Genomic DNA, 11,573 nt, shown 5'->3' on the forward strand with positions numbered 1-11,573 from the left:
CATCCAACATCTCCTCCGACAATCCATCCTGGAAGGCATCCACGAGCGCAGCCTCATTCCAGGCGGAATCCTGGCTAAGCAGCCGGAAGTCGCTGATATAGGCCTGTAGGGGGCGTTGACCCTGCCTCAGAGCTTTCAGGCGTCGGGTGGCAGTCTGCGTCTTAATTGGGTCCTCGTACATTAGACGCATATGGTCACAAAACCCCACAAAGTTGTCCAACAATGGGCTAGGTTGAGCCAGCAGAGGCGTGCCCCAACGAGCTGCATCCCCCGAAAGAAGGCTTAACACAAACCCCACCTTATCCTGGTCAGTGGGGAAATCAGCTGCTCTCACGCTGATAAAGAGCTGGCATTGTCCCAGGAAAGCAGGAAACAGTTCAGGAATACCTGTAAATTTGTCCGGCATTGCTACCTGGCATTTTCTCCTGGGTGGGGGTGCAGCATGAACCTGTGCTTGCAGTTGAGCCACCTGAGCTGCCAGCAAAGTGAGTTGCTGAGTGAGCTGAGCATTCTCGGCACGAAGCTGCTCCATAATAGTTGTAAGGGGTGGGAGGCTGAAAGCAAACTGTTCTGTACCAGCCTGCTACCGGCCTTGCAGAAAGGCAACCCCTGTACAAACGGCAGAGGCTGGAGAGCGTCTGAGGCTGGAAAACGTCTGCCAAGATTTATTACACAAACAAGCAACAAAACATGAAACAAGATACCGGAACTTTGATCCTCAAACGGAGCGGTTGCTTTCAGCAACCAGCCCTTCCCCAAACACTCCCTTTATTAGAGTTCAGGGCGTGACCTCCCTGTGCCTCCTTCTGAAGAGTCCCACAGCCTTTCTCTGCTTGCTTCTACTGGTCTGCCTCCTGCGTCGGGCGTCCTTGAACAGGGCCAGCTGTGGGTCCTCTTCATCTGCACTGTCGGGCTCGCGCAGCTGAGAAGAGGGGCCTGGCTGGGGGCTCTGCGAAGCCTCCAAGCCATCATCAGCAAGTTCGTCTTCAACACCCTCCTCCTCCCCCTCGTCTGAGTCATCCGAGTCATCCGAGCCGGCTGCCGGATCCACAGGCTGATCCTGAATCACAACAAAGATCATCTAATAACCTATTGATACAATGCTATGTGATAGTGACTGGGCAAACGATATGAACGATAGAAAATCAAACACAGGTTTTGTAATATTATTTGCCAGCAATATAACTGGATGGAAATCTAGAAAACAAACATCAGTGGCACTTTCAACTGCAGAGGCTGAATTTATAGCATTGTCAGAGGCCTGTTTGGAGTTAACCTGGTATGTACAACTACTAAAAGATGTAAATATTGAAAAAAAGGGGCTATAGCAGTAGGGCAGGGGTTGTTCTGTACCAGCCTGCTACCGGCCCTGCAGAAAAGGCAGGGACAACCCCTTTTACAAGAAGGCAAGAGGCTGGAATTACGCCTGCCAAATTTATTGCAACAAAAACAAATGGAACAAGACAAACCAAGAAACAGGAGCTTTAAGAAACAGGAACTATCCAAGCGGTTGCCTTCAGCAAACCAGCCCTCCCACACATTCCCCTTATATAGAGTTCAGGGCATGGCTTCTCTCTGCCTCCTTCCGAGGAGCCCCATTGCCTTCCTCTGTTTACTCCTAATTGACTGCCTCCTGCGTCGGGCGTCCTTGAACAGGGCCAGCTGTGGGTCATCTTCATCCACGCTGTCAGGCTCACACAGCTTGGTCTCCGTGGTGACCAAGTGGGAGGGGCCTGGCTGAGGGCTCTCATCAGCAAGATCTTCAAACCCCTCAGCAAGGTCTTCAACACCCCCCTCCTCCTCTGAGTCGTCCGACCCAACTGCCGAACCCACAGGCTGACCCTGAATCACAACAGGGGTGTCAAACTCACAATGTCACGTGATCTGACATATCGCAACTTTTTTGCCATTGCTGGCAAAAAATGGGGTGGGTGCGGTTTCGCTATGATGCATCCGGCCCGTGGGCCGTCAGTTTGACACCCCTGCAGTATGGGAAGATAATGTTACATGTATAACAATGGCAACAGGAGGACGCATCGGAAGCAGGAGTAAACATATAGATAACGAATATTGCAATGCAAGAGAGGCAATAAAGAATAAACTAATGGAGTTAAAGCATTTCCATTCTGAAAATAATTTGGCTGATATATTAACGAAGCCTTTGAGTTCAGACAAGCATCATAATTGGGTAAAGGCATTCAGACTAGCAGCCGTTCAGCTCTAAATGGAAGGAGTGTCAAGGTAATTATGATTTAGTAGCTGACCGGCAGAAGTGATATATAGATAATGAGTCATCAGAGTATTTGGGGGTAGTATTTCTTTAAGAGACTGTCTGAGGAGAATAGCAGTTGGACCTGTTTGCTCACTTCAACCATTTGAATATAACTGACTATCTTGCATTCTGTATATTGCTCCCTGAACATTGTTGTTTCATATTGTATATTAAACTACAATTCTTTTAACAAACCACTGTCAGGTATTTATGCTCCTGTGTTATCACAAGAAGAAAATAAGAAAAAGGCTGCAATAATTTATATTTTAAACAACAGGAGGATGAACCAGTCCCAGGCACATCTGGAGGGGAGTTGGTCAATGGAACGGTTTGAGAGGATTGGCTGAAGCACAGCTGCAGCAGGACAGCCCTGAGGCTTCAGGTGGGGAAAGCATGCAGCTGCAGCTGTCAGCAATGAGGAAGAGGAAGTGCCTTCTGCACCTGATCCAAGAACACATAGGGCAGAGAAAAGGCAGGAGCAGAGAAGGTCAGCCAGATTACTCATGAGGAGAAAGCCTCGCCCTTCTTGATGGCTTGCACCAGAAGCTGGCTATTTAGCACAGCAGATGGATGGAGGCGATGCTGGGACCAATGCATTTCCTATTTGGCTTTTTCCTGGTCATTATGAATCCTGCCTTGCTTTGGATTGACACCATGCCTAGACTTTGGATCGTGCCTTGTGAACCCTGGACTTTTCTTGCCTAATGAATTGTCTTGTGTTGTGTACTTATCTTGTTTGGGAAACTTCCAAGTGCCTTGTGGACGTATTCCCACCCACCTCTGTTGAGAGATGGCTGTTCAGTTTTGACATAGATGGCCTCTTTGACCCCCCCTTTCAAAGCGGTGGTGCTCTGTCCAAAATGTCTCTCAACAGAGGGGGAGAGATACGACATCTATCTCCAGTCTACAACACAGTCCTTTCAACAGTTCCAAGAAGGCTCCACACTCATTTGCATTATTCAGGTGACCCTGAGGACACAGATAAACCTCCAGGTGGCCTCAATGACACTCAAAAAGAATGCAAATGACCAGCTGTCTGCAAGGAGTATAAACCCTTCCATTCCCCTCCATCCAGTCAGAGCTGGAAAAGCTTCTTTGATTAGAAGCGAAATTTCTTCAAAGGAAAAACAAGAAAGTCCAGTTGCCTCATGAAAAAGCATCTTTGGGACAACTATGACTTGGATGACTAAGAATCTTCATAGACATTTAAAGACAAGAGAGACCAGAGAATAACCTCCCTTACACCCCCATTTTCTGAGGGCTCCTCAAATCAAGCCTGTCTGCATGCAGAAAACAGTCTCCCCCCAGGGAGAAGCCAAGACAAAATAAGGGGGAAAATACCAGAAAAGGCCTTGAACCCCAGAGTTAGCTTTGAGCCCCCCCCCTTCCAGGTGAGGGTCCTACCCAGCCTCTTCTGGAAACCTGCAGACTGGCACCCAGGGAGCTTCTGAAAGATCAGGAAGGCTGATGCTGCTCAGGCAAACATTTTATTGGAGAAAAGCATCTGATGGGTGAGGTAGAAAGGGCCCCCCCAGCCCCCCCCATTTCCCCCCAAAGGCAGAAACCGCGGAAGGCTGGTTCTCTTCACTCTCTCATTTGGTGCGGTAGAAGGTGTCCGTGCCAACCCTGCAATGAAGCAGAGGGAGGAAAATGTCAAAAATCATGGTGGCATGATTGATGTCCCCTCCCCAGGCTGAGCATCCAATTCCCTCCTCCCACCCACTCATGTGAGAATGGAAAGGGGGAGGGGTAAAGGAAATGGATGCTGCTGTTTCTCAGGGGTGGCCAGGGCCAGGTAGGTCCCTGGCCATGCATTGCAGGCCACGTCTGATGAGGGGAAGGACACTGACCCACAACAGGCTGGGTGAAGCCTCCTGGGGCTTTGGGGACCTCTCTTGAAGCAGCTCCATCCAGGTGGCGGCAAAGGGGGCCTCTTTGGTGGGGAGCAGCAGAGCTGCAGGCCTTGAGCTCAGGGAAGGCACCCAGGTGGCCTCTTTGCCCCATACAAATGTGGGGCTGTGCTGGTCTACTGCTCTCCAATTTGAGTAGAGCCATTAATGCCAACTCTGAGGGTTGCCAGCTGTGGGCAATCCCAGACTGTGGTGCCACCCAAACCACACTTCTCAGTGAGAGGGACCTGGGGAACCTCATCAAAAGCTTTGCTGTGTTTCTTTGTGGGGGAAGTGGGAGAAACGGAGTCTCCAGCTTCTCCCGCAGGAGCTGCTCAGCCCTGGGTGCAGAAAGATCCCAGAGAGGGGGAAACCGTTGGGGTGTCCTTTCAAGAGCCACTTGGCGGGGGGGGGAGGAAAGAGAGAGAAAAGGAGAGGTGCCCAGGGCCCTTCCAGTTAGGGGGCACAGCAGTTCAGCCCCTGCTTTTCCTTACCTGGTCGCCCCCCATTCCTCTGCCACGGATCCCACCTCCGCACGGAGCAGCCAGGTTGTCTTCAGCTGCTCCTCTCCGTCCTCATCTAGGAAACACTGGCCCACAAAGACGGTCGTGGAGTCTGAGGGAGGAATCAGCCAGAGACTCACCGGCAGGTAATGCACTTGGGAAGGGGGGGGGAGGTGTTCCATAGATCAACCGGTACTGGAGGGCAGCCTGCAGCCTCCGGCACATCCAAGCGGGATCCCGCCGGCACCGATCTCTCCCCCCCACACACACACACCCCAACTCCACGGGACTGGCTTTTATCCAGCTTTCTGCAATTATGTTTACAATTTTTAACTCTTAATTTTTAATTTATTTTAATTTTTAATTTTAATGTATTGTACAGAGGCCTTTAATTTTAATTTTATCTTAATTTCTGTATTTATTGTATGTTATTGTTGTTAGCCGCCCTGAGTCCTTCGGGAGACAGGGTGGGATATAAGTCCCATTAATAAATAAATAAATAAATAAATAAATAAATAAATAAATAAATAAATAAATAAATAATAAACCTCCCAATGGTTTATTCCAGGCCAGTGGTACCCGGAGGCTGAAGGAATCTTATGGGCAGCTCTAGCTAATGGTGGTGGTGGGGACATTCAGTAAAAGAACCTGCAAGAAGCAGATCTAAGGAAGGGGAGATCCACTAGATTCCCTCCTCCCCGTTCTTCCACCCCAAATAGCGAGTAGCTCTACCAGCAAAGCTCCAGTTGACGGTGAAGCCAAAGGTGGGCTGGCCCCGCTCCTCCACCTGGTGCTGAATGCCCTGCAGAGGGGAGGGCCGGATGGTGTTGTCGGTGGCAGCCATGGCCGTCAGGTAGGAGCCGCTGAACATCCCAGCATTATTGCTGTCGGAGATGACCATCTTGGAGCCCTGGTCGCTCACCCAGTTGCCAGTCAGGGCACACTAAAGGAGAGCGGGAGGGGGGAGGAAAGCGAGTCACCGCGCTAGCCAAGCCCAGCTGTCCAACAGGTAGAGAGAGACGGGATCCATTTTCTCCGGGGGATCTGAAAACACCCGCTCCTCCCAGGTGCCCGTCCCCCGGGGATGCCCACGCCGGGTGGGGCTGGCAAAGGCGGCCATCCCCAAGTCCGTCGGTCGAGGCGCCTGCCAGACCGCGTCCGGGACGACACCCCGCGGGCGAATCGCTCTGCCATCTGCGCAGCGAGCGAGAGCGCTAGCTCCGACGGCAAGCTGCCGGTGTCGCGGCCGAGCACGGAGGAGGAAACGCTGGGCGGGCGTCCGTCCGTCCGTCCGTCCGTCGGGGACCCAGGGCTTCTGGCGCTCAGCGCGACGGCACCGGGTGCGATCAACCCCGAGGAAGCGGCACCCTCTGCGCAGCCCGCCGACTCGCACCGGCTGCTCCTGCCGCCCACCCGAGCAGAGGCTGGTGGCAAGGAGTTTTCCCGGGGTGGCTGGGACCCTCTGCCCGCTACCCCGGATCTGACCTTGGCGGCTCGCTCCGAATTTGGGGGTTTGGCAAAGGTGCCGGAGCAGCCGAGCAGGCAAGCGAGGAGCCCCAGAGCTGCCAGGCCCATCGCCATGGTGGTCTCCAGGAATCTAGACGTGCCAGCCCCAAGCGGGACGCCCCTTATAAAGCCCCGCTCGCACCGGCTCTCCCCACCCCGAATTGCCGCCTCCTTCCATCCCGCGCGGCTGGGAGGGGGGGCAGGATCCGCGGCCGAGGGCTCGGACGCTTCTGCGAAATCGCTGGCCTTCTGGGAGCGCTGAGCAGCACTTCGGCAGCAAGGGGGGGCAGACCACGAAGGCCATCCTGAGGGTCTCCAGGCCTTTTTTTTTTCTTTTCTTGGTTTGCTGCCGGAAAATCTTTCTCAGCTTCTGGAGAAAACTGGCGAAGGATCGGGCTGCTTCGCTCAGCGATTTCGCTCCGCGTTAAGCCAGCCGCCCCCCACCCCCCGCGCTCCCCCCTTCCAGCCCGCACATCGTTGCCCGAGTTACTCCTTGGCCTGCCTGGTGGGGTCCGAAGGGAAGCAAGTGAGGACCCAGATTGTTGGGGGCAATCAAGCTGACTTTGTAATAATGCCGCTTGGGGGGTGGGGTGGTGAAAGCCCTAATAAGCAGGCATATACATAGAATGAAGGCTACTGCTAAGCTTGTAAGCCGCCCTGAGTCTTCGGAGAAGGGCGGGATATAAATGGAATTTAAAAAAAAAACCTACTGCAGTCCGCCTGGGGAGAAGAAGCGGGGGTCGGGGGCGCCTTGCCATTTCTCCAAAAAAGGTCCCGAACTCGTACAAAGAATGGGGGAGAGGGTCGAGTCGCCTCGGCCGTTTCCTGGAGCTCCCCCTGAAGTTTCGCTCGCTCCGCCGCCCGCCCAGCCTCGGAAGGCAGAGGAGCGGCGGCGGGACCCCCACACCCCGCGCTGGCTACTTCGCTCGCTCTGCGGGAACGACGGCGCCCAGATGAGGAGATGAGCACCATTCAGAGAGGGGGACCGATCCCGAGCAGCGAATAAATAATAATAATAATAATAATAATAATAATAATAATAATAATAATAATAATAATAATAATAATAATAATAATTTTATTTATATACCGCCCTTCTCCCGAAGGACTCAGGGTGGTGAACAGGGCAGATATATAAAAAATACAAAAATACAAAAGTTAAAAGAAAATTAAACATATGCCCAGCTAAAAACAATAAATACAGATATTAAAAATGACATAAAAACCCAACCCATGCCCCTTCAGGCCAGGTTGATCTCCGGGAGAAGCTGATCCGCGGAACGAGCCTCTGGGCGCAAGGGCCACACAGCCTCGGGACCCTACCGTGCCCATCGTGGCCCAACCCTGGCTCTCTTGAAGCGAGCGAATCGCACGGGGGGGGGTGAGGGGTGGAGAGAGGGAACGCAGCAGAAGTTACTTTACGTGCAGATAAGCAACAATGCAGCACTTGCAGTGAAACCCCCCGCCAGGGGGGCTCGGAGGCTTTGTTGAGCGGCCTTTTATGATTTGTGGACTTCAATTCCCAGAATTCCTCAGCCAGCATGCCTGGCTGAGGAATTCTGGGAGTTGAAGTCCGCAAGTCATAAAAGGGCCAAGTTTGAAGACCCCTGCTCAAACACCTTCGGCCCGGTTTTCCCCTTCCGGGCGTTGGTTTCATTTTCATCCAAGGGGGGGGGAGCCCAAGGCAGATTGCAATGTTTTAAATCAGCCTATCTCTGTGACCTTCTTTTCATCATCATCATCCCTTCCTACTAGGTCGGCATAAAGACAAACCATCCTTGAGATCGGGTCAGCGAACAAAAATATTTTGGCTTTCTGGGCCAGAAGTTCCAGGCTGAGACGCCTCCCTGTCGCCACTTGGGGGGTGGGGGTAGGGGGTGAGGCGCTTCTGCTTGCTGCGAAGGTTGTCTTCTTACAAGGGCATTTAAAACAGCTCATATCCTCCGACAGGTAAGCGCGCGCGCGTGTGTGTGTGTGTGTGTTCATGACCCGACTAGATAATTTCATCAGTGCCAGTAAGGAGTAGGGTTTCCTCTCACTTTAATATTGTAGTGCAGGGGTCCTCAACCTTGGCAACTTTTAAGACTTGTGGACTTCAAGCTTTGCTGGCTGAGGAATTCTGGGAGTTGAAGTCCACAAGTCTTAAAGTTGCCAAGGTTGAGGACCCCTGTTGTAGTGCAGGGGGTCTTCAAACTTGGCCCTTGTAGGACTTGTGGACTTCAACTCCCAGAATTCCTTAGCCAGGCATGCTGGCTGAGGAATTCTGGGAGTTGAAGTCCACAAGTCCTACAAGGGCCAAGTTTAAAGACCCCTGTGGTAGTATCTTGCCCTGTGGGTGTTGGTTGGGGCTGGTTTTAGAGGTTCTTTGGAAATGTCTGCAAGAAAATAACCAATAAGCTCAGAGAGCAACAACCAACCCAAAGTGGCAGTGAGAATTGTGTTGAGCATCGCTGGGGGAGGGGGAGGCTTCCTTTATTTATTCAGGTGTTTACTTTTAGTGTCAGTGAGATTTTGGAAAGCAAGATGTTCTTGGTAATCTTCATACAGTCTGGCAATCGTATGGAGCCACTAGTGCCTTGGCTGCAGTTCAAGCAAGGGCCAGGACGTCCGAGACGGCCCGTCCTGGGAGCCTGGAAGAAGTTGCCACGCAGCCCCCAGGAGGAGCCTGCAGTGACCCTACTCTGCCTCCCCCAAGTCATCTTGGGGATGCAACAGAAGTTCCTTTGCAGGCAGACAAACGATGCAGTATGCACTGGGCACTCTCCCCACTTTCTCCCCCCACCAGGGAGACCAGGCTGTGGCCTTCCCCTTCCCCTTCTATAGCACACAAGTGACATGGCCCCCAATCCCCCTCCCCTTAGCTCCAAGCTGTCCTTTGCCAGGTGTGGTGGTGGTGTCTGGCTGCGGTTTCACAGCACTTCTGCAGTCCCCATTTTCCTCCTCCAGGCATTGGTTTCATTTTCAGAAGGGGGGAGCCAATGCGCCCCCTCCTCCTACTCTTGGGCCAAGCACTGGCCAGCTGGCTGCAGGACTGACCTGGGACTCTTTTGCTCTCTGGATGGGGGACTCCTGCACTGCTGCTTTGAAGAGACGCCTTCAAACCGTGGCCACCAAATGGCTTTCTCTCCAGCTTGGTCCCTTTGCCAAAAACACACTTGCCTTTGCCCAAGTACCTGGCGCCTGGGCTTGACTTGACCAGGCAGCCACAATGGCCACCAGCAAGAATGTCATTTCCCTTAATTATTGAGGGCATCTCCTCTGGGGTGGGGGCTTATAGGCCCTGGAGCTTCCCCCCCCCAGCCTGGGAAGCAGTAAGACCACCCAGGCTTCGCTTCCCCCCCCCCCCGCTCCCCTGGGCTCTGCAGCAGCAGCAGGGAGTCTTGGCAAGGCACTTTCCATTGGCAATGCAGAAATGGGTGCTGCTCCAGCAGTCTCCTTCCTGCCCAGTGCTGGGGTTCCTGGCAGCTGGGCAGGGCTGGGTGCAGGCAAGGTGGCATCTTGCATGAGGTCAGCCTTTGGGCAATGGCAGCGGGAGGGGAAGTGTCACATTCTGTAGGTCCCCTTGGCTCGCTCTGGGGGGGGCTGTTCCAGACCCCACAGATGGAGCAGAGGTTTTCCCCACCAGGTGGTGCAGCATTAAGATCAACCACATGGGGTCGCACCTCAGCCTCCAGAGGGCGCTGCTAACCAGGGCCTCATCCTCTGCAATGCAGTGTCGCAAGAGCCACGCTTTGGGGTGAAGGGAGCCCCACAACAGGAGGCTTCACCTCCCCCTGGGAAAAGTGGGGAAGCACAGAGGCTTTTTCTGACCTTCCAGGAAGGTGGGTCTCTCTGTAGGCTGCTGAAGCCCTAGGGGCTGGGGCCGAGCGATGCAGCACGTTTGCCATGAAGCCTTCAGGGTGCCCAGGGCCCAATCCTGTTGCCAAGCTTTTCAGGAGGCACGCAACGGCTCCTCTCCTGGGTGGATCGCTGAGTGATCCTCCCCTCCCAGCTAGGGCCCCCTCTGGAACCACTCACGTGGTCCGGCCTTCACAGGTCCCCTGCTCCCAGGTGCCAAAGGACCACATCTCAGCCACACCCGAACACCCAGAATGATGGCGGGGTCAGGGCAGGCATGCTGACTGCACAGGGCAAGAATGACATGGAGTTCCACGTTCTGCGTTTGTGTGAATGAACACAGGTGAAAGATTAAGCCCACGAGACCACAAAAAAGGTTTACAGGCACATGGAAAAGTAGCAGAGCAAGACTCTGGGGCAACATCCACTGTTCACAGGTGGGACTGGCCAAACTTCAAATATTTTTGGAAGAAGGCAACGTCAGCCCTTCGCAGCCAGTTTCCCCCCTTGCCCAAGCCTAGCCTGGTCTGCTAGATCAGAGCTTTTCAACCTTTTCACCCATTGTACCACTTTTAGGATATGGCAACATGCATGGTGTCTTGACCCCCCCCAAAAAAGGAAAAAATTAAAAAACTGATGAAGTACAGGTAGTCCTCGACTTATAACAGTTCGCTTAGTGACTGTTCAAAGTTACAATGGCACTGAAAAAAGTGCCCCCCAAGCCACAGCTGAGCAAGACACCTGCCTGCCCGCTTGGCGGCGCTCTTCCTCCTGTCCGAGGTTTTCATTGTTGTGAGCATTTCCACTGAGGATTGGCAGCAGGGGTGGGGGGGGGTGTTTGGTTTTTATTCCCCCCTCCCTCTGCTGGGTGGTTGCAGCAGGTTTTGGTCACTTCACATAACCCTGGGACTGTCACAAATATGAACCAGTTGCCAAGCATCTGAATGTAAATCATAAAACCCTGGAAATGCTGCAACATTCCAGCTGATTGGCGCTTCTTTTGGGCTCAGCAGAAGGGCCAGGATCAGCGCCGAGCTCCAGCTGGAGCCTGGCGCTGATCCTGGCACTTCCGCTGAGCCCTGACAGGTCAGAAGAAGCGCTGATCCTGGCGCTTCTGCTGAGCCCTGACAGCCCTACAGCTCCAGCCGTCTCTCGTTCAGGCTTGTGCAGTCCTGCCTGGTTCAGCTCATTCCCCTCCCCTGCTACAACTTTTCTAGGTTGGTCGCGTACCACCTGCCAGGTGCCAATGTACCACAGGTGGTACCTGCACCACTGGTTGAAAAGCCCTGCCCCCTCCCAGTGGATAGCACACCTGTGCCCGAGTCTCCAGAGGTCCTGGGAGCAGTTGGACAGGCTGGCAGGACCCTGGCAGAGAGATTTGCAACAGGGCTGCAGCAAACCCCTTGCCCTGGAAGGAAAGAGAAGCACACACACACACAGCCAGGAAAGATCAGTCTGCAGGAAGGAGATCCACCTACACTTGGCCGGGGGTACCCACGCAACAACGCCCCTGCTGCCTTCTAATGTCATGGTCATCATCAAGGGCTCTGCAAAGTCTTCTTGCCA

The 11,573-nt window shown here is 53.5% G+C and overlaps 1 protein-coding gene across 1 annotated transcript; it reads right to left on the bottom strand.

Annotated features, from left to right (window-relative positions):
* Positions 1 to 3,864: 3,864 nt before the first annotated feature.
* LOC310636091 (avidin-like) lies at positions 3,865 to 6,245 on the bottom strand (the record flags this gene model as incomplete). Its single annotated transcript, XM_083355611.1, has 4 exons — positions 3,865 to 3,898; positions 4,656 to 4,776; positions 5,397 to 5,607; positions 6,144 to 6,245. The coding sequence occupies 4 exons, from the start codon at positions 6,243 to 6,245 to the stop codon at positions 3,865 to 3,867; spliced, it is 468 nt and encodes a 155-aa protein (XP_083211737.1).
* Positions 6,246 to 11,573: the final 5,328 nt, after the last annotated feature.

This window comes from Vipera ursinii (genome assembly GCF_947247035.1).
Source record: "Vipera ursinii genome assembly, chromosome: 2".
In the NCBI taxonomy this organism is placed as follows: Eukaryota; Metazoa; Chordata; class Lepidosauria; order Squamata; family Viperidae; genus Vipera; species Vipera ursinii.